This window comes from Manis javanica, chromosome 7 (assembly GCF_040802235.1).
Source record: "Manis javanica isolate MJ-LG chromosome 7, MJ_LKY, whole genome shotgun sequence".
Taxonomy (NCBI): Eukaryota; Metazoa; Chordata; class Mammalia; order Pholidota; family Manidae; genus Manis; species Manis javanica.
The window spans coordinates 62,879,843-62,904,782 of NC_133162.1; the positions used below are offsets into that span (position 1 = coordinate 62,879,843).

At 33.5% G+C, this 24,940-nt stretch overlaps 1 protein-coding gene across 3 annotated transcripts in view; it reads right to left on the reverse strand.

Moving 5' to 3' along the window:
- PRKG1 (protein kinase cGMP-dependent 1) overlaps positions 1–24,940 on the reverse strand; it is a 1,271,722-nt gene that overhangs the window by 111,926 nt on the left and 1,134,856 nt on the right. For all 3 annotated transcript variants that reach the window (XM_037002637.2, XM_037002636.2, XM_037002638.2), the window contains one exon: positions 13,426–13,500. In XM_037002637.2, the coding sequence (XP_036858532.1) occupies positions 13,426–13,500 (75 nt within the window). The remainder of the gene's footprint in view (positions 1–13,425; positions 13,501–24,940) is intronic.

Here is a 24,940-nt window from a genome sequence, read left to right on the forward strand (position 1 = left end):
CTATCTTTGCCTGCCTCATATTCATTCCCCCTTTGTAGTATGTTCAATTTCACAATATACACTTCTATTATGTTACCAATATAATATCCGTCTTCTATTGATGTTGGTTTTACCTAAATTCTGTTTTTGCATTTTATATCTTAATGTGATGCCATGCTGCATTATTATAACCTGAGCGTTTATATGAATAGAAAGAAAAATTAATTGCATTATACACTAGTAATTACATTTGGGACTATCATAGTGACTTAGCATCTAATGTGAAAAATGTCAGTCAACAATGCACAGAACAAACTGAGACTAAGTGTTTTCCTAGCTTTAGCAAATCTACTAACTCTAGCATCTTCAAACAACAAAGTTTTAGTATCCCAGTGGGCTGGATTCTCCCAGTGAATTAATTATCCTGTAATGCTTAAAACTCTGCTTCTCAGAAGGAATATGATTTCTAAAAATCTTGAGTATTAGGGGGAAACCTAATTGAATGTGAGTAAATTATTTTGTATAGTTTGTATTCTAACATTTGAATTAATAAAATTTTGGAAAACCCTGCCCTCCTGGAACTTAAAGTCTTGTCTGATGCCAATTGTGACACTTCCATTGCAACTACTTTCGTTCTAGAGAACTGTAGGAAAGTAAGGCATATTTTCAATATGAAAAAATTCTTTACCTGATCTGAATATAATTTTAGTGTCCCCCTCTCCCAATAATTTTGTATTTCTTTGTCTTCTATTTGTATCAATGGGTCTTCACAAGGAGCAGTTTTGTCCTCCCACCTCCCAGCAGCATATATTTGGCAGTATCTAAGAACATTTTTGATTGTCATAATTTGAGGAACAGGTGGGGGGGATATGCTACTGGTGGTTGGTGGTGTAATATAAAGGGGAATACATATTTGGTTTTGTCTCTGATTCCTGGCACATAGCTCCAAAAATCCTTGGACTCTCTGGAGCAATAAATGTGTGTTTGACATGCTAATGAGATAACTGGTAGCTGGCCACCCGTAGATAGCTTTAGAATGGTGGCTGGCCACCAGAAAGACCAAGGCATGGTTGGAGGGCTGGGACTTTCAACAGTGGCACCGGCACCCCCACCCCCACCTCAGGAGAGGGCTGAAGGGCTGGAGGTCGGGTCAATGACCAATGGTCAGTGATTTAATCAACTCTGCCTACATAATAAAATACCCACAAAAACCCTAAACAATCAGATTAGGAGAGTTTCAGAGTTGGTGAATGCATAAAGGGGCCGAGAGGGTGCTGTGCACACACAGGGCATGGGAGTTCTGTGCCCACCCGTACCTTGCTCCTTTCAGCTCTCCGTTTGGCTGTTCCTGAGTAGTATCTTTTATAAGAAAACAGTAATGGTAAATAAACTATTTTTTCTGAGTTCTGTGAGTTATTCTAGTGAATTATGGAAACTGAAGAAGGGGTTGTGGGAACCCCTGATTTATAACTGGTTGGTGTGAAGGACAGGTAACCTAGGACTTGTGTCTGGTGTCTAAAGTGGGAGCAGTCTTGTGGGACCGAGCACTTAACCGGAGGGGACTACACTAACTCCAGGTAGTGTTGGGATTGATCTGAATTGGAGGACATTCAGTGGGCATCGAGAGAGTGGCAGGACTGGTTGCTGGTGCAGAAAAGACCTACTTATTTGGCGTCAGATGTGAGTAAACAGCTCAGAAGTGAGTAGAAGCCAGTGACGCTACCATGTATTCTGTGATGCACAAGACAGTTCACACAGCAGATGGTTATCCAATCCATCCTGAACTGCCAATAGTGCTGAGGTTGAAAAACTCATATGTACAGTTGTGTATTATTTCTAAGATCATAAAAATGGCATAAGGCTGAGAGGCTCATAAAACAAACTTATGAGTAAACCAGTTTAGGTATAATGTTTATGAAACTATCATAAGGTGGAGACTACAGTTAAACACTGGTGCATCTAGGAGTAAATTCAGAATGTAGAAATTAAATAATGTAGCTTGGTATCTGACAATAGCAGTCTAATTCTTAAGTACTCTGTAGTAATCACAGCATCAAAAATTCCTAATGAAATCACAGGTTGAACTGTGAGAATGCTATCTAATAGACTAAAAATGGCTAAATAGTGGCAGTTTCATATGGTCCAATCTAAAAAAAATGAATTTCTTATTAATATTTCATTTTTATTTACCTGCAGAGTAACATCATTATGTTATTTTGCAACACATTAGCAAAATAAAATATTGTAGATGCATTAAATAATAATGTAAAGAGAAATTATGTGAAGTAGATAGTGTACTTTCCTTTGGTCATACTAAGGAACAATGAGGTAAAATATTTCTGTTTTTGAATAAAATCTATTTAGCTGTTAAGGATATGTTATGCTTTTTGGAGGAAGAAGTATTTTTTATCTGAGTTTTATGATTTCTTAATTTCTCACAAATGTAATAAATAGTTGAAAATATGAGCTAGGAAAACATGCCCTGTATCATATAATTATTGTATCTTAACTTTTTTATAAATAAGGTGTGGAAATCACATTTTGATAAATGATCAAATATTTCTTTCATATTCCCATTTCCTTGCACACCCCACCTGCTCCCCTATAGACAATGATATGTGAAGCTATTATTCTGACCACTTGTTCCAGTGCAGAAGGGAATATTAATCAATGTGTATGTTAACAGCTTTTCAAATCAGGGACTTATATATTCACCTAGTTCACACCATCAATCAAAAAAGCACCATCTGTCATTTGATCCATTAATAAAAGTGTCATCTTCATTGGCCTTTTTTTTATCTCAAGGCAACTTTTGGAGACCATTTGAAATGAAGTTTTATTATATAGATAAAGCATATTCTTCACCATTAACTTAATGGTTCAAGTAGTATAATAAAGTTAAGAGGCTTGAGAGGAGAAATCATTAGCCCCATCCAGAGGAATGTCCTTACTAGATTGGTAAGTAATTTTGAATTTGGTGAACAGCTCTTTGAACTAAATTATTTTCAGTAAAATGTATGTTTTACCAAATTGTGACATTTTGATAAGCTAAGTTTACTAGCACAATAAACACACTATGCTTAAAAAATTCAGGGACATATTAACAAGAAACTTAAAAAAGCTGATGGGAAATTACATATAGGCCCAATGGGTCATCCTTTCTAAATACTTAAACTGAAAGTGGTCTTAATTCATCATTTTAGGAAGCTGCTTTATCCCCTTGTCAAGGATATTAGGATCATTACTATTCAATGTGCTCAATCAGTAATATATCTAGGTCATCTAAATGTTTGAACATCTTCTGAGTGTTAGAGTAACAGCCTTTGTTTTATATCCCTACATGTCTGATATACTAGGGAATAGATTGGTTGCCTGAAGTAATTAATACAGTTTATAAAGTTGAGTAATGCTTGCAATTTATACATTGGAGGAAACTGGTGTGACACAAACACATGGCTATGAACAGCATCTATGCTTCATTCTATGGTATATCATCTTCCTCATACAACAATTTGAGGACATAAGTTAACCTGCTGTATTATGTTCATAGTATCAAAACAATTTATACTGCCATTTTAATTCTTTATTTTAAAATAATTTCTTTCTTAAAGGATTCACAGGAGAAATATTTGTATAACATTTACAGTTTCAGAAGCACTCCATAATTTTCAAAAGGGATTTTATTGAAAGATAGCCTGGTTTATTACCATATCTAAATGTCATATTGGCAAGAGAAAATTATATGTATAATGATGAAAATGAAAACTGCTCTGTTTCTAAAGGCTGATTTATTTAACTACTATGAGTTATCAAAATGTACTTCAAGCAAAACTACATGATTTTGATTTAAGTATTTTGAATAAAGTAAGCACTAACAGTGATACCTTCAGATTATAAAAGGGAAGAAATAGAACGTGGAGACTTTTATTAAAATACAGATGCACAAATTATTGCATGTTCCTTAAGACTGTTTTCTATTGACAACCACATAGAGATTTTCACTATGAATTTAGAAAACAGTACAGGTCAAAATATTGTTCATATAAAAGGGAGTTATGTCTAAAAGAACGGCTGGTTGGTTTCCACATTTTAACCATTTAAACTAGAAAGGATTGCAGGATAACCATTTCTAAGGGTAGGATACAGGACCAGAGATGCTAACTGATAGTCTCTAGACCTTGTGTGCAAGGTCCCATGGAAAAGTTTAGCACCAGTGCTGTGACTGAGCCCAGGTCTCCCAACTCCAAGGTACTGTTTCCCTCGTTGTGTGACCGTGGACCTGGCAGAGAGACCTCCCTCAGCACCTTTGCCCTTGCTATGCTCAAAGGTTTTCTCTCTAAAATGATCCATACTTGATATGTGAAGCTGTGTGCTAACTTCACTCCACTGAGAAAAAACATACTCACTGAAGAAGCAGAGGTCTTATAAGCCAAAGGTTATTATTTTGCAATTGAAACTGCTGAGAACACAAAGGGAGATACTAGGTAGTATTCATTTTTACTGTTTAAAAAGTATTGCATCTCATACAGGCTCTAGGACATCAACATACTGACAAGACACACATTTTCTATGGGTGTTCAGTACTCTGGAAAGGCTGATCTAATTACCATGTGGGACCAAATGATCATTAAGATTTAAAGGACTCTTGATGTTTTGAAAGTAATTTCCAGTTGTTGTTATCTAACATGGCAATTGTGGAAAGGAATCATCTCTTCTTTTAGAAGAAAGGAAACAAGAGTTAGTACCCAAATGGCTTGTCTCTATCTACGAAGCCAGTCAGCAGCACTATAATTTTCAATTACCTGTTTTGTCAATTAGAAGAGGTTGCACGCCAGGACATACTGGGATTCACCTTTAGAGAGTCTTGCTACCTAGGGAGTCTTAAAGATAATTGCTGCAGAGAAGAAATTAGCAAATGGCCTTAGAGAGTTTTAAAATTTATAATGATACAGAAAAAATACTCCTACTCAAGGCCAAGAAGTTTTATCTTGAAAAATCTTTTTTTTTTAAGATAGCCACCATATGTCTGACTACACTTGAAAGAGAAATTTACTTTGATGCTCTTTGTAGTCACAAGTCATACTGAAGTATTAATCTGTTAGCATTGGTGGCCATAGAAACTGTTCTATACTTCTTCCCATCTTGATTACATGTACTGGAGTCTGAAAAGCAATAGTTCTTGCACAGCTGAAAGCCAACTTATTAGTTCAGGGCCAACTACTGCAAATGCTTCAAGTCTCCTATGCTTTGCCCTGCAATAAAATGGAAAACATTTTTTATTTCCCAGAGAATGGGACTGTCTTCTAACTACTCAATCCTGGAAGTGGTCAGCAAATTCTAATTCTGGCTTGAGGGCTATTTCATAATGCCATACTCAGTATTCTTTCAATTTAGTTGGCATATAGTTCCCATTTTGGAACAGGCTATTCCTCACTTGAATTCTTTTCATAGGGGGAAAAACAATTTTCCAGGCTCATTTCCCTCAGAGTTGCTTAGATCAAGACCAACTTGGTTTAAGTAAATTGTTGATAAGATTGTGGGAATACAAAGATCTTTACTCTAGAATGCTGGACAGAAAAGCACTAATAAAAAAGGCCAAATTTTCAAAGTCAGAATGTTCAAAAGAGCAACCCCATGTGTATTTGATTGTACATTTAAAATCTCATGTTTGTTAGATGCTAGATGACCCTGGGGGTATTTGGGAAGAAATTTGAGAATAATACAGACCTCTGTTGATTTGCATAACTGTGTGTTTTCAGATGTATTTGATGAGTGAATTTTCAAAGGCCTGAACAACATGCCAACAAGTACAGAGCAATGGCCCTATGACAACCGAGTGAGCAACAAAAGGATTGTCCCTGCTAATAAAATGTAACAAGGGAACATCATGTACTACTGTCACATCGTGTCAAACAACATGGCTTGGCACCAAAAGTAGTTCTGAAAATATCAGACAATCTAAAATGTTCCTTTGCAAATGAACTTGTAAACAGAAGAGGAGCTTTAAATCCATGAGGACTAATTATGGAAATAGGAGTGAAACTTTTATTTGGACTAAATTGAAAGGCCAAAAGAGTGGTCCATATGCAGACAACACTCTCTACAGTCCTTGCAAAGAGCTCGGGGAAGTGGCTGGTACTTCGTTCTGTAGGGGCAATAAGTCAGCGTCCACTCTGATTCCTCTTCTGTGGTTGTTCATTGCTCTTTTCTCATGTACTGATAATACGGACTGTGCTTTGTATACTAGCCTGATTTCTGCCTCCCTACCATACTTGGATCTTTCTTGTTTTTAGTTATCCTTTCTGTATTATGTGAATCTGGTACAAAGGTCCTTTTCTGGGGGACAAAGCAGAAAGTAAGAGAATATACAGAGGTGCACAGGGAGGAGAGTCAAGCAGGACAAAACGGTGATTCCAAGGTGGGCCATTAAGTCTTTGGTGGCCAGTCTGTGCCCCCTCCTGGGTGCCCCCCAGTCCTCCTTGGGCCCAAAGGGAGACTCATTTTATCCTGGGAGCAAAAGGAGCCTATTGTACAAATTTATGCTATGATGTTAGGACAAAAAACTTAATTCCTCTCTGGAAAATTTTTAATTTTCACAGGTTCTTTCGAGAGAGGACCATATTTAAACCTTGGGGAATATTACCTAACATAAGACAGAAAAGTGAAAACCTTTTTAAAACCTTCTTCAGAAATCACATCACATTGTGGTGTAAACCTCACCCATGGAAGTTGTCTGACTTTTCCTCTGAAAAGGTCTGCCTTTGTCTATGAAAATTAAAAGGACCTCAAACGCTCTGTCCTCTACTCTTTTTTTCTCTACTTGACTTAACATGCTCACTTTTCTCTCGATATTGAATATGTATCATCTTCCATTACATATTTCTGACTATTTCACTTGAAATGTCTTATAAGTCTATATAAGCTCACTGACTTTTGTTTCTTCAAATGCGATTCCTTTTCAGCCCACGTTAGGGGACTCGATCCCTATCACTCCATCCTAAAACAAAAGTGAGCCAGTGGTTTGCCAAATCCAACTGGCATTTATTAATGAGGACACTAGAACTCTCAGCAACATGCAGTATCCCTGTCTCCTCCTCCTTTCTGGAACCACACTCTCATCATCCGCTTTTCCTTTTCTCTCTCCCCTCTCCTTTTCAGTCTATGCTTGTATGCGTGAAATCTTGCTCTTTTCTCTGATTTTTAAATGCTAAAGTTCCTCAAGAATCAATCCTCAGTGCTATGCTCCTCTCATTTTTGCTTTCTATCTCATCCACCTGTTTACCATCTACCATCTAAATGCTCATTATTGTCAAATGAATACCATCCTCTCTGAGCTGCAGACCTGCCTGAACATGCTTCAAGGGCACCTTACAGTTAAAAGCTGAGCAAAAACCAATTCACAATCACCTCACTCTTCAAACCTGGCTACCGTACAGTTTTTCTCTAACTTGGTGAATGTCATTGTCTCTCTCTGATTTCCAGAGCCCAATGCATCATCCTTGACCTTTCTCCTCTTTGTTACCAATAGCTATTTGCTTACAAAGACCTCTTGGCATTGCCACCTGTCTCTGAAATGCTCTTCTCTACTCACTCTGCCCTCACTGTAGTCCTGTATACCATCAGCTTCCCCTGGAAAATATTCTGGTTGTTCTCCCTGATCTCACTTTACACTCCTCCAACCACAGAGGAAAGAGTGTTTTAATTATAACATAAACCAGCTCATCTCATCTGCTAGCTTAGAAGCCTGCTGTGATTTCCCTAAATTCTTAACATCTGATCTCTCTTTTCCATTCTAGATCCCAGCCATATTACTTTGGTTCTTTTAATAGGTCGTGGTGTCTTCCTTGGGGGCTTAGAATATGCTGTTTCTTTTCTAGAATGCTCTTCACACTTCCTTGCCTGGCTAATACAAACTAATTTTTACCTAGCTAGTGCCAACTTATTCTTTAAAATTCAGGTCAAATCTAGTTAAAATGTTCCTTTGCCAGGAAGCTTTCCCGGAAGGATTAATGTGTGTCTCTCTCCCCTACTGGACTATAGGCACCATAAAGGCAAAAATACATGTCTATTCTATTCACTGCTTTATATATGGTATTTTGTAGACACACAGAAAATATTGGTAGAATAAATGGATGCATATGACAAAGGAAATGAACATGACGGACACTAGTACATGTGGGGTTAGAGGCATTTCGGGGATTCTTTAAATCTACATCATACCAACTGGTGTTGTGGATTTTTAAAAAATTTGATGACACTCATTTGGAGGTTTACATAGGTTTTGCCACAAGAAAGTTCCTCATGGAGAACAGTCATTGTTGAAAATCATTAACTTACATCATAAGTGAATGCATTAAGCATCTATATTCATATGGATGTCAGGGCTTAGATATGGATCCCTTCAGCCTTCAGAGCAGCAGGATAGTGTCTAGGGTAGCTGAGCCAATTGGTACCATATCTTGCACCCATTTTCTATGAGTGTCATGACATCAGAGTAGTTTGGAAAGTGCTTCTAAATGGAACCAGTGTAAGGTATTGGGTGCTTTTTGGTTTTAAGTGATTGAGAACTTAGCATCAAAAGCACAATGAATTGAATCAATAAGGCTAAGTCTTGAATCAGTCTAAAATACCAGGTGTCCATTCATTGTGTTATCAGACCACCACCAAAATGATATTTATGAAGTGTATGTAAAAATATCATACATGTTTGTAATATAATGCATGCTAAATGGGATAAAAGCAGGATATAAAGGTGTAGCAGGAAGATAGTTAATAGTTGTGCTTGCTTAGTTTAGACTGACTTTTAAAAAAAATCTCACTATATTATTTCTATTAAAGTGAAAATACATGAAATTTTAATAAAAATAGACATTATAAATAAAACACAGAGTGTTGTTTTGTTTTAGCCCTCTGTATAACTATAATCTGGGAATATAGCTATGGCATATGTAAATTACCTTATTAGAGTGCAACTTTTCCATTAAGGATTTTTATGATCACGTATTGTAATTAACAAGCTATTTTTTAGATAGCTTTTCATACAGAGAAAGAACTGTTTTGCCTATAACTGCTGAGAACATTATTCAGTAATAAACACATCAGTACCAGTATAATTTGAAAATATTTAAGAAATAGTATATTTTCACTTTAGGAATACTTGTAGTGAAATAAAACATTTTTCTATTTGATATTTCTGGAATAGTTTTGTTTTTTACAAGACAAGGTGTAAATATGAAGATAGGTCTCTCTACCCATTGATATATCACAATTAGTGTTATAGCATTCTTATAACTAAATGCTGAAAATAATCATTAAGTTACACATCAATCTTTCCACTAAACTGCAAGATCCTCAGTATTAGAAAATATTTCTATTTGATATGCAAATTACAAAGCACAATGTCTGACTCATCTTAAGTAAATTTCAAATGTTTATTAAATGAATAGATAACATATTCTTAAAGGAAAAAAATGTGTACCTTTCACCAGACATGTCACTTTCTGGTCCACTTAAGGTTTAATGATCCTTAACTTTGATCTCATATTGTCTCTTCTAATGCCATTATGATTATAACTTCATATTTTAAAAAAGAGAAACTCTAAGTGGATCATTAATAGCAATCAAAAGAAGCCTGAACATCCCATAAAGGTAAAGGTTCTGTCAAGAATAATTTTGTCTGTAGGAAATGGATCTTGTGAGACAAACTGAGAGCACATATCCTGCAGTGGAGTTTTGACAACCATTTCACTGGGATTTTTCTTTCAAAGCAACCTTCCTGGACTGGCCACGCAAGCCAATTCTTTGGAATGGCTTTTCTGAAAGGGATGACCTATGCATTTTGTGAAATCCTTGAAGCCTAATGATGCTAACAGCAAATGAATTTCACACAACGGAATTTCTAAACATCTCAACTGAATAGATCTTTACCTGTCAGTTCTACTTTTCTTTTCTCATGTCCCCCAAATAGTCATAGTCAATGAGACAATACCAACATTCATTTCCCATGGATAAATAATATCATCATTTTAGTGAGGTGTTAAGGAATACTAATCTTATCTTTAGTGGATTTTGCAAAATCATGGGGACCTTGAAGAAAAAAAGGCTTACATAGTGAGACCAAATCAATACCCCAGCTCTGAATGGTACATATTTTGTGATCTATATAGAAATTTAGGGGTATTAACAGCATCATCCAAGGAATTTAGAACAATTAAAGGCTGTTCCTTGTTCCTCAAATGTTGGTAAATATTGTAAGCTCCTTAAATACAGAGTGAAAGCACATTGTACTTAAGGGAAAAAAATCCAAGAGAGACAGCAATGCTAACACAAAAAGATGTTTAAACTTGTTAGTTCAAATAAAAGTTTTCCCTGGGGAATAATTTACAATTTACCTTCTCTGAGTGAAGGACCCAATCAAAGTGATGCTTTCAATTTAATAAATCTTCAGATAGTAATTACTTATTAGAAGGCTATGATACTAATCATGTAAAACCTATATCATTACCTCATCCAGTATTTATTTAGCACTTTTAAAGAATAAAGTTTACCTAACCAGTCTAAGATTTGGATCAATGGTTTTAGATTTTTTTTTCAATCAAGCTGTTCCCATTTGCTAAATAATCAGTATTAAGGAATGTGAGTTATGCATTCATTTGGATTTAGTATTAAGTGAATAGAAAAATTCAAACTAAACTGTCTGAGCTGATTTATAGTTATGTATAAATATAATGGCTAATTTATAGTTGATCAAATTTGTGGCTTGAATAACAATATATTAAACCACTTACATGTAGGTAACTCATTTCATTGCCCTTCTTTGTTCTTTAATTGTAATTGAACTTTCTTTTAATTAAATGTTACTATTCTTATAAAATGATAATTTATGGGCATTTTCCAGGCTGGATTTAATTTCATAATATGCTACTAAATGCAGAGTAGTTTGCCTACATTAAATTGAAGACTTTCTTGCCCAGGTAAAATTAGTTTTACATAATAGATACAGAATAAATGCCTGAAAATCAAACCATTTATCAAATTCATTAGGGTATATTTTCAGCGATTACTTCTACTTCATCCAATTTTATAGCCCTTTATAACTTAGAAAGTATTGTTATATATTGCCATCAATTAAATCACAAAAATACCATTTTAAAGGTAAGATAATGAGATTAGGAGGCAGGTATGAAGTCATAACGAAGATCATTTGGTTGGGAATGACAGAGGCAGGGGCAGAACCCAAGGCTTCTGGCCCTCACTCGGGGTCATATTTTTCATGCTGACCAATTTTCTTCCAAAGTGAAGAGTTGTTGCCATACCTATCTTTTAGTTATCTGAATTGGAATTTCATTGTAATTTATTTTCCTTACTACCTCTGGCTGATGCACGTGCAAATGAACTTATAAATGCTCTGAGTTCATGAGATGCATGCAGTTACACAAAAAATTTCACTAGGAAATCTGTTTAAAATTTAACAGGGTAACAGAAATAGATCAAGGAATACTTTGGTTTGACTTATTCTAGTAACCTTGACTTATTCTAGTACCTCTAAAAATGTTTAGACAGTTGTTCAAGTACATTTTAGATGAATTTTTAAGATAATCACCAGGATATAAAATGTATATAATGTATATAACATGTACATAACATAGATATATAAAATCAATTATGGTAATCTAACTGAACATATATATATATATATATATATATATATGTTCAAAAAGTATGCTGACATAAATTAAAAATATGAATTTTTGCATAGCAAGAAAATCACCACCAAGGATGAAGTCCAATAATAACAAAGGGAGCTTTATAAAAGTTTAAAAACTGATAAGGCACCTTAAATGGCCCCCTCTACCTTCTTGGTGGGATTTGTGCTAACTACCAGAAACTAAAGCCTAAAGTTATCATTAATATGTATTTTAACCTATTGTAGAAAACTAGAAAATTAACACCAATCACCCACAGTATAGGCAATACTTATGACTATGTGGAGTTTGGTGGTAAAAATGGTTAGTGTCATTTCCTGAGCAAACCTCGGTGGAGACCCTGCTGGCACTGAAGCTCAGGATGTAAGTCTATATCCCTCCAAAGAGCAGAGGAAACAAAATAAACCATATAGAGAAGAAATTGTGACTGTATATATACAGCTCTGAAAACTATAGAATTTGATCCATCAGGATGAATTATAATACTTAGTTATGTAGTTCTAGATCAAATTTTTAATCTTCGTAGATTCTCAAGGCCAAAGATAGTATTTTATTTCTTTATTTTCTTTTTGGGTTACTACAAATCCAGCTAAGTTCTGTCCCTAAACTATCTACCTATTCAATGATAATTTTGTTAATTCAATCCTTCAGGTGTCCTGTATGACTAAAACACTAAATTTTTTTCACTTAAATTATTCCATTATGGAGAAAAGGAGATTATATAGATTAAATACATTTTTTAAAAACCTGAAAATTTTGCAGAAAAAGTCAATGTCAAATTACTTGCAATCTTTGTCAAAAAAATTAAAACTTTGTTTTAAAGCAAATTAATCCAGTAAATAAAATTACATTTTTTATACAATAATGATCATTAATGGCATATATACCATCTCATACCATTCTGTCATATCATCTCATATATACTATCTCATATAATTTAGTGTCATCAAATTTCAATGTAAAGCAGAATAGTTTTGCACAGGGAAATAATCCCAGCATCATTATTTTTCATACAATTTAACAAACTGCTATGAAAGAAAACCACCATTCATTCAGAAGGTATTTTTAGTGGCAGAAATAATGTGTTTACATTCAATTACTTATATTGAATTTTAAACGAACCATTTCCCCTTGTTGAAATGATCTTCCTCACAAAACTAAGATTTCATGTTAAAGGAGAGATGTACTTATGAAAAATCACAAGATGTAATAATTACCTTAAATAGTTTGCTTTTTTTCCCTCCTAATGTAATGAGTTTCTGTGAGAGTGTTTGGCTTTATTAACTCCAACAAAATAGTTTATATTATTTTTAATTCAAAATAAGTTCTTTTAACTTGTTTGTTATGCTTCAGAAGATTGGAGACTGACGAGAATTAGGCTGGGGGTGGATTAATGATTGTGCATTGAGCATTGACTCCCCTATACAGAATTTTATTGTTGTTAACAACCATTTGATCAATAAATATGAGAGATGCCCTCTCAAAAAACAAACAAAAAGCAAAGAAAGTACAGACTTCCAATTGTAAAAGAAATAAGTAACCGGGATGTAATGTATAGCATAAGGAATATAGTCAAAATATTGCAACAACTTTGTATGGTGATAGCTGGTAGCTAGAATTATCATGTATATAAATGTTGAATCACTGTGTTGTACACCTGAAACTAATGTAATACTGTGTGTCAACTACCCTTCAGTTCTTTAAAATCAAGTTTAAGGCCAAACACAGTCATGTCACTTACTTTGCTTTGGCTTCTGCATCCTCATATGCTTTATTAGAAACATCATCCAGTCCTCCAATCAAATGCTTGAAAGAGCTGTCAGAGGAAAAACATAGTGATTAGGATAAATCTTCTGCAAAGTCATAAAAATGACAATCTGGTCAATGATATATTGAGACAATCTGAAAGGATCTAAATAAAAATGAATTCAAACACTTAATATAGATACATTATTAAGAGACATATCAGATAATGACATAAACTCTGAGCGCAGGGACTTCTTTGATCTTATTCACCTTTATAGTTCCTATCACCTAGAACTGTATCTGGCAAAAGCAGATATTCAAAAAAGTGGGTGGAATAGTAAAAACAAAGTGATATACATTGCAATGTTAATGAGTCAATTATAATAGTGAAATAACAAGAACTACTAATTATGGAATGACTACCATATGCACTATTCTCTTAATTATCATAAATACATATTAATTTCAATCCTCAAACAAACTGTAAAAGATAAGCATTATTATTTCCACTTAACAAAATAATGTACTAATCTTCAAAGGCAAAACAAATATGCAGGAGATAGAAAAATAACAGGAGAGAATTATAGAAAAATGAACTCATTTTGTGGGGATGAAGAAACTGACTTTAGCATGAACCTAAAGAGTAGTGCAACTATTTAAACCCAATCTATTCAATATCCTAGATGTACCTCGGTACATTCAATATTGAATGTACAGAGAACTGTGTTCAGCCCTACTTTACACAGTGAAGTCTCATCTATTATATATCTATAATATATTATAGTCAGCATGAAATGAATACACACACACAGCACTCTAGAATCATTCTTGAAAATTATTGAATTCAACCAGATACAATATTTCTTATGTGCACATTTTGGCAACCACAAAACTAGACTCAATGAGGGAACAAAAGGGAAGTCTGTATTCAGAAGACTGGGTATTCACTTAATAATCAGAGCCCTTACTTACATGGGGCTTATATGCGAGACATTGGTGTGTGGGCTTATATGGAGTAACAAATACTTTAATAGTTACAGTGATCTTTGTAAGTTAGCATTATCTCCATTTTATAGATAAAGATACTAAAGCATGAGAGGTTAAGAAACTGACCTTAAGACATACAGCCAGGGAGTGTGAAGGTTGATATGGAAGGAGGCAGTGATTCACACACCATTTAAGAATCCTTCACACCCTCAAAACCTATCCTGTGGCTCCAATCCAAATCACTGTGCCTTAAAGATAACTATCAAATCACTGGTAATATCTGATATGTGGAGGGAGAATTTTAAAGTGCTGTAAGCAACATTTTAATTTTAAACCACTATATCTTAACACATGTAAATGGATTTGTGTCAAAATATGCATGGTCAGATCCTGAAATATATAGGAAGCTTGATTTAAATTTAAGTGTTGCTCAATCACTTTCATACTTTACTTTTTGAAAACCTATAAACAGGATATTATTCTACTTGAGGCTGGGATGGAGCAGCTATTGTGTCAGGCCCTTGAATAATGATCTCATCGGGGAGGACAGGGTAACTAGAATGCTGGGCTAAATACACTAAATATTTCTAATGCAAAAAGGGACCAAAAGAAAATGACTAGACAGAAGGTCAGGGAATCAAGAAACATATTCTAGAGTGTTAAGTTTTCTGTAATGAATTGTGTTAATGAACATCAAATGAATGAAAGCTCAATGAATACTGCAATAGGCAACAGTCCTTATCAAATTCTCAAAAATATACAATGATAAAATAAATGATAAATATAATCTCCATGGTTGGGAAAATGTTAAATACGATTTTTCCCATTGTTTTCATGAATTTTGTTACCTTCCTCTAGAATGCCTTAGTCATTACTTAGAGAAAGTCTGTGTTTGGAGAAATTCCCTAAAATAGATAGGCTTACATTGTAAAGTCAAGTACAGTATTTCTTTATTATGGAAAAAAAGTGGTAATATTTGACTGGATTTTTGTTTTTTTAGATAACATGGAATTTAAGCACAGAGAATTTAAATTACTTGTCCAAGATTATTGCAATTTAGCTGCACATCCCAGATTATAATCCATATACCCTAATACCCACTCCTGTCCTTTATAAAACTTATTTTTAATACAATATCCAAAAAATTGTGAAAAGGCATTGATAGAGAAGAACCAAAGAATACAATTTCAAATACATTGTTATATTAAGTGATGGTGTTCTTAGACATTTAAAATTTATAGTAGCTTTGAGGGTTCAAACAGTTAAATGATAATACCTGTTTTCCTCCCTAGTAACTATTTTAGCTAAAGACATCTTAAGCAGGATAGTATATTATCAAAAAATTAAAGCATAAGCTGATGACAAATTTGATAAGGATAAAGACTTTGTAACTTAAGAAAATCTATTTATCCTACTAAGCTCGGTTAAAACTATGCAAATTACTTTTCCAAAATACAGTTTGAAATTTCTATTAGCAAAGCATACAAATGGAAAAGCATACATCAGATGAAGCTATAAAGAGCTTTAAAAGTAGAAACTATCTAATCACAGCAATTAGTTTAAAAGTAAGTTGAACCAGATTGGAGAAAAGTCACATTTTAGACCTGGTGACAAGCTGTTTATATCCATTTTTGTTAAATCTTAGTCATGTTCAATGACAAGCATCATGCTTAAAAAGAGTGAACAGAACTTTTTGAAGTATGAGTTTTTTATATGTGTTAAGTTTTCCTGATTTAAAATATAAATTTTCTATGTGGTGCTAATGATCTAGTATTTATTACTTTTTTTACTACAAGATAAAAAATAAAGGAAATGATACATACTTACAAAAGACACCTATCTTGATATGATAGAAAATTATTTTTGAAATAAATTCCTCTAATTAAGACCACCCTTTTCATTTAAAATGTAATTGACTTTATAGTTTGGAAAAATTTTAAACAGAAAAAAATTAAGAAATCACTCATAATCTCCTAACCATAAATAACTAATGGGACATGTTTATGTACTTCTTTCTACTCTTTTTTCCTGCATAGCTTTACTGTTGCTTTAGAGTTATAATCATAAAGTAGTTTATGATTTAATATCTTGATTTTAACTTAACATTATAGCATAAATATATACTCTTATTTTTTTAAAAATCCATAAGCAAAATTTTCACAGCCAAACAGGTCATTCATTACATGTATATACATTGCAGAATATCAACTTATTATTTCTACACACACAGACACCAGTATACATACACACTCATGTGTACATAAAAGATGAAGGAGATAGTAGGGCAACTATGTATAAAAATATTTATATTTATGTTCTTGACTATGATTAAACATTTGCAATTTCTTTTCAAAATAAAGTATCCAAAATCTTGGCTTTGGAATTGGAACCATATGTCCTTTGTAAATAATCTTTATTTAGAAAGCAATCCTGTCTAAATAACATTTTTCCAAACATGAAACAAATACACCTTGCTAATATTCTAAGTCTCCTCAAATGTGATAAGTTAACCATTATACCTAACTACAAGAAAATGCAGAACTTTCAAACAATGTTATTAAGTTCCAAATGACTGTCTCTGTTCATGCATTTCTGCACTGATCAATAAATAATTTTAGATCTTGATAAGCATAACTGATGGAATTATAGTATTTATCTCTCCTGGCACAAGTATGAGCTAATTAGTGTTTCCTTTTGCCCTCACAGATACTCTGCAGAAACACCTGTTGTCTGTGTGGAACCTCATCAAATAGGCATTTGAGGAAGTATTTTTACAGGTATCAGATGTATTTTGAAATATTTACTCAGGCCCTATGACATTTCTTGACTACTAAGGAGAAGGCTTCTTATTCTATTTAGAAAGGGATTGTAATGAAATGCTTTGAAAACTTTAACTGAATGAGCAGAAACCATAAAATATTATCAGTTATAACAAATACGGCAGACAAGGAAAATCATTAAATTCTCTTTTATAAAAAAATCTCACAGTTCATGCATTAGTTACACTTTAGCACTGTAAAATAAGAGAGTCCATTTCACAAATACTCTAGACATAATTTCAGAATGAATGAAAAAGATGTTAATGTGCAAAAGACTTTAATTTTGGGCACTACATTAGTAAACCTTATTGCACATATAGTGAGAGGCACATTCCTGTTACTTTTCTTGGGAAATGAAATACAATTTTAACAAGCCTTGACATGAATTTTTTAAGGGAGGTAGATAAAATGTTATTAGTTGAGAACAAAGAACAAAAAACATAAAGGGGAGAAAATGGGAAATCCCTTTTATGTTTAATGCTGGTAGTTCAAACATACTTGTAAAGGAGAGGTGAGAAAAAGGAAGGAAGGAGAGAAAAAAGGATGGAAGGAAGAAGGAGGGGAGGGAGGAAGGAAACAAAGGAAAAGAGGGAGTGAGGAGAAATGAGCTTTTCACATCAATAGACATTTTCCTCAAGGGATATCAGTTAAATGGCTGTTTCTCATTCTAGGAAATTAGTCTGTTTTAGATCATTATAGTGACAGTAACTCAGTGGGTAATAATTTCAGTTATTAAGATGCTTTCATTATTAAGCTAAAACATCCTTCTGAAGGGAGTTGATTGCTCAGTGGTATGTCTAAAAAGTGTGTAATTTTGTTCTTCAGTTGTGATATGATGAGTCTTCATCTAGAGAGAAACAGGCTATTATATTATTAGAAAGCCCATCCAAATGCATTATCATAGTGTGAAAAAAGAATTTATATTTTAGTTTACAGTTTACTAAGTACTTTTTATATTAAAAAACCATGTATGTATTCAATAATATATATTAGTTAATTTAGTCCTCATGATCTCCTATTCTCTATTTTATTATACTGCTTAGGAATCTTCTATAAAAATATTTAAAATAGAATCTTTTCAAATTCAAAATAGGGTGGGAGAAAATCTCAAAATTTATGAGTTTTTCTTGATTACGTCCTTAAATAAGATGGTAATCTATTCTTAACAGTTAAAGATTTTAAGTCAAAGTGAGTCCAAGTAAAATCTTAAACCAGAAACCACTGCATATACTTCTATAGTGCTAAGCAGTGTTTGTCAAACATTATCTCAACTCTTGACAAAGCTCTCTTAATTTGACAAGTGTATGTGATTATAGCCCATTAGCCTTTCTTATCCTGAATATGGGTCAAATCCTTTTAAAATATATTTATTGAAAGAAAATAGAAATTTAGTGTCCAAAATTAGTTGACACACTTGTTTTTTAGCTAAGTCCAAGATTTTAGAAGTATCCTCCATTATTTTGGTACTTATATTTAAAAATCAGCTCTCTTTGTGGCTTCTTGTGTTTGTTTTAAGTTCATTTGTTTGATTGTTTTATTTATAAATAGCAGTCATAATTGTCAGTAGCTTATACTATCAAGTACCATATGAACATATGTTTCTTTAAAGGGAAAATGAGGCCCAAATAAAATAAAACCAACCAACATCCATATCGTTTCAATTATCCATCCATCCACTCATCCATTCTTCCCTCCATACATTCATCCAGACACACATGTATTTATGCAATCCTACTCTCCATAAAGAATGACTCAAGCTACTGTGAGTTATGCAAAGAGAGTAAGATCACGGTTTCAAAATTTATATAGCCTTATATAAGATAGGAAACAAAAAACTATAATACAAGGTGAGCAGTGAAGAGTGGTTAATTGCTTATCAGAAGGCTCTATTGTGTACAAAAGAATGTCATCTACTCAAAATCATATGATACTAATTTTAGAGAAAGCAATGACACTTTTATGAGCAAATCATTTTCTTATCAGTGTCTATTTAATCTACAGGTAAGTTTATATTCAAGAGAAAATTACACTTACCAAGGTGTTAGAAATTTGTTTGCTTTCCCTTGTAACAATAACCCATAATCCCACATCCATCATGGGGATTACTAAGAAAAACTTATTACAAATAACACATTTAATTTAAACAAACATTTCCTGATTATCATTACATGATTTAAAATAATCGATGTTTTTATATAATGATCCAAATTGGCCTTTGACCAAATCAAAAGTTAAGAGCTGATTTCAGAACTCTCCCATTTCATTTACCATGATTTTTTTCTGAATAATCTCTTTTATTTTTATTTTTTATTTTGTTATTGTTAATGTACAATTACTTGAACAACATTATGGTTACTAGACTATCCCTATTATCAAACCCCCCCACATACCCCATTATAGTCACTGTCTATCAGCGTAGTAAGATGCTATAGAATCATTACTTGTCTTCTCTGTATATACAGCCCTCCCTGTGACGCCCCCTACATTATGTGTGCTAATTGTAATGCCCTTTTTTTCCCCTTATCCCTCCCTTCCCACCCATCCTCCCCAGTCCCTTTCCCTTTGGTAACTGTTAGTCCATTCTTGGGTTCTGTGAGTCTGCTGCTGTTTTGCTCCTTCAGTTTTTGCTTTGTTGTTATTCTCCACAGATAAGTGAAATCATTTGGTACTTGTCTTTCTCCACCTGGCTTATTTCACTGAGCATAATACCCTCTAGCTCCATCCATGTTGTTGCAAATGGTAGGATTTGTTTTTTTCTTATGGCTGAATAATATTCCATTGTGCATATGTACCACATCTTCTTTATCCATTCATCTACTTATGGACACTTAGGTTGCTTCCATTTCTTGGCTAGTGTACATTTACTGTGACTTTTGAGAAACAAAAATCCATATAGTGTTAACCATGTTTTCATGTCTGATATGTTTATACAGTTAGTCATCTCCAGGACAGCCTTGATGAATTGACTAGACTTATTATATTACTCAAACGGCATGGTCTAATTATGATTCCAGGCACAATATGTTGAAATTTTGTTAGGCACTAAAAAAACTCCACAAAATAAAAGATTACTTATTATTCCACAGCCCAGAGCTCAATACTGATATTTTGGTATGTATTCTTTTAGACATTTTTCATTGTTATTTCAAAGTTGGAGCCATATTGTTTTAGTACTTATTTGGCTCTAGGTTATGTTTGTCATTATACAGTCACCAACTTAATGGTTAAATGAAGGGAAAAAAATACAGTGTAGGACATTTTTAAGTGTGTAGAAACATCCTCTATGGATTGACTCAATCTCTCAGTCTTATTTATTTGCTTATCTAATAAATTTACTGTTGAAGCATTTGTAATAGTTTCTGGCCCTAAGTTTTATTTTAGACTTTTTTTGACTTTCAATCTCTGATAAGAATGATACATCTTAACGTAATAAGGGAAAAAGTAGATTTTTAGAAGACATTTTGAGATTTTTCTCCCTAATGCCAATTTGAATTTGTTAATATTCTATCTTAAATCATTATATACCAGATTCCTGTATATAATCTACCTTTACCTAAGCATGACTACACTCAGGAATCTTTGGTAGACTAGTTCTACTCAAAGTGTGATTGGTAAATTGTTATTGGTCTGTGAAGGGATAAGTAGAGAAGTTTAGGAATTTTTATAGCAATCTGACATTGCTAAACCATCCAAGAGCAATATCAGGTGGACTCGTATTTTTGAACAGGCTATAATATATATACTGAAAAATAACTGTTATGTTATTTTTTAAATTCCAGAGGTAGTAAATATTTGGTACAAACTGCATACAAGTCATGCATAGGAGGGTAATTTGAATGTGGGATGTTAGTTACCTAATTGTAACCCAAAGTGTACAAAATCCAGAATCTACTTCTTTTATTGAAAGATAGTTTAAATGTAACAATAACTTTACTGGTCAAATTGATAGAACTGGCTATTAATGAAGGATTAATGAAATAGAACATCTCATTTCCTTTAAAAAAAATACAATGAATATCCTGCATCTGTTGAAACTGTTAAAAATTACTTCATTCATTTCTGACAAGACACCTCTTTAAGACTGATTTCTCCACACTGAGTGTATTAAACAAAACACAAAACAGTTTAGATATACATTATTTTCTGCAGATAGCATTTCCATCAGTCCAACCTAGATCAGAAAAGTTAGCAAGCAAGAAACAGGCACATTTAGTACATTAAGGATGGGTATTGGCATACACAGTGTTCTTTAAAAGTCTCCCTACTGCAGTTAGGACAGAGAATTGCTCTTTCACCTATAAATGTTAGTTTTGTTAGGACTGTAAAATAAGAAAATAAGTACAACAGCCATTATTCTCTTTCTTACTGTCTGTGTAAACACTTTTAATGACAGTGATAACACTTTTGGTAATTTTTTTCATTTCATCAACTGTCTTGATATTTTCATTGAAATATAATTTTATCTATGTTCAATCAAGAAAATTTTTAAATGGGCATTTATTTTTTTATGCCTTTTTCATTTTTTTCTAGCTGTCCATTTGTATTTGATTTTTGCAAAAGCATCTATCTGTGATGGATTGGAAATTAAAACAAAACACAACTGGCCCTGAGAACAGATCCTTCGAGAAGCACTGTCCTAGCATGAGCACATCTGTCTCCCACCCTCTCTTATATGCCCAACCTGAACTTCATCTGATACCTTGTGCTTGCCTTTTCAGAGCACTCACTGCACAGTTCTGGAATTGGTAGTGTTTTGGTCAGTCTTCCTCACTAGATACTGAACTCCTTGATGGCCAGGTTTTTCTGACTATGTCTCCCTCATGTTAGCAAAGTACCAGAGCACAATACACTCAATAAATGCTTATTGAAGAAATGCATGAAAGAGTTTTCATTTCCTTCTATAAAAGCTAAAGGCATCCAGTCCAGGAATTTAATCACCCTATATTTAATGTAGTTTTTTTCTGAAATAAAGAAATAACATTAAACTCTGTATGTCTTTTCAGAAGGGAATTCAAGGAATAAATGGCATATTAAAGAACTTATAATTAGAAATAATAAATGTTAATATACTAACAACTGTAATATATTTATTAAAAAGCATAGTTATAGATATAATAGACTGCATGGCAGCATAAAAGATAAAATCATTGAATATACCAAATTTGTCTATATTTGTCTAAGATTTCTGCCATATATAGGTAGTAAAGAAAGTCAAACACACACGTAATTTGGGTATCTTCTGGTTTACTCCAGCTAATGTGGAGAGAAGCCTGGGAAATGGGGGTGGGGGAAGGGCTTCCCTGGGTAATGAAGCTCTTTCTCCAATAGGCCCAGGGTCTCAGCTTTATCTGCCCTATTGTGCACGGTGGTACTAACCTGGGAGAGCTGGGGTCTTCAGAGCATCCATTAGCCTCTACATGGTAAGCTTGTTCAGAAGAGAATACCTGTCTTATTCTTTCAAGGAGTTATTGTAGAGCAGGGGTCAGCAAACTTCTGCCTATGGTCCAAATCTGACCCACTGCCTGTTTTTGTAAATAAAGTTTTACTGGAACATAACCACATTCATTCTATTACATATTATCTATAGCTGCTTTTACATAAAATAACAGAGTTGACTAGTTGTAACAGAGACAGTATGGCCTGCAAAGCTGAAAATATTTATATATCTGGCTCTTTATAGAAAAACTTTGCAGATCCTTATTCTCGATTGTTCTCTTCCCTTATCTTGCCACCCCACACATAATCCAACACTAAATCCTTTAATTCTATACCCTCAATAAGCTGAAATGAATCCCCCTTTATTCCGTTTTGGTCCCCGCCACCATTCGCTCTCTTGGGAATTACTGTAATTGCCTCTTCCTTTCCTTTCATGCTTGTCCTTCCACAATGGACAGGGCAATCTTTTAAAAACACAAATCAGATCATGTCACTGCTCTGTGACCTCTCTGATTTCTCTTACCATTTTCCTTTTGACCTTAGAATGCATCAAGTTTGCATCTGACTCAGGATATTTGTCCTCCGCCTGCAACATTCTTTCTTTAGTTCTTTGCCTGGCTTTTTCTCAGTGCTGTTCTGGTCTCAGCTCTATGGCAACAGGTCTTCTCTGACCAACCACAAAATAGCCTTTACCCCAAACCATTACGGCTGTTACTCTCTGTCACTTCTCATCCATTTTACTTTCATCTCAACACATATTACTTACTAAAGCTACTGTGTTTAAATATCTGTTGTCTTTCCCACTCTAGAATTTAATTTTCATGGGATCTAGTCTTTCTTATTCATCAGCACTTCTTTAGGAACTAGAATATTGCCTGGTGTATACTAGAAATTTGAAATTAATTAATGGACAGATGGATGGACTCATTAATTCATTTGCTCATTCATTCATTAATTGGGTGACACAAGGAGAAGACCGACAAACACTAAAGTTTTGGGAAGCAAAGTTTTATTTAAAATTCAGGGTATGAGTTGAAAATCCTGTATGCCTCTTTGAACATCCATCTATATAAATGATAAACTTTTAGGAAAAAGGTTTAGTTAAAATGAACTCCTTATCTAAATTTTGGGTCTAATGAAGACATACACTGGTATAAATATGGGTGAAGTTGTTTGAAACCTTTAGCAATTTATCACTGAATTATATATAGGACATTAAATGGAGGTAAATATTTTTTGTGAAGGCCCCATCTCCATATACGGTCACACTGGAGATAGGGCTTCAACATACAGACTGGGGGGATATAATTCAGTTTATATCCATGAATCCCAACTGCAATTAAAGTGAAAGAAAGGATTTAAAAATGGAGCACAACTTTCATTTTCAATTAAAAACAAGAGAAATTAGATTCAAACCTCACATGATAATTTGGCCTTTTAGGCAAGAGAGGAAAATATGCTTGTAACTACAGATCACCCTAACATGCCAAATGCAAAAGTTCCCTTATGAAAAAAACATCCAAACTATACTTAAATCAGTTCTTGCAGTGGACAGATTTCTTGTTGACCAATTATTTTACATGAGTGTTGAAAACTCTACCTAACTAGATCAACTATATACTAACAAGAGGAGACATTATGCATTTTCTTTCTACCACTGATTTTCTGAGCCAAAATACCACTATTTTTGACTTAAAAGCCAAAGATAATTTTCACATATATTCAATAATGTTTAAATTAACCCATTTTCTCCAGTGGAACCAAAATATCAATAGTAAAGTATTTAATTTTTTTATAATGTATCAGATTCTCAATTCTAAGACCATTTTGATTTCTCAATAAGAATACACAAACAAATGTTCAACTTGTTTCCCCAGATTTCCTCTTGTCAAAGCAGAATCTATGGCAATAAAAGATATTTAATCTTTCAAATATTTTTCAAGCTTATCTATTCAGAAATTTTAATTTATAAATTCATATAACTGACAAAAATTCTTATCAAAGTTGTCCAAAAATAAATAGGTCACATTTATTAAAATCAATAGCTGATATATTTTATGTAGATGTATAAATTATATAAGATATTAAGTAAAACAATGTACTCTTTTGTAACTGATTATTTAAATACTGCCTTTTGAAAACTGGTTAAGGAAATTGTCATGGAAACAAAATACTATGAAAATCACTGATTTATTTTAGTAAATTGAAAATGATATGCTAGGATGACATAAGTCTATCTCAAAATATATTTTTAGTATCTTATGTTTT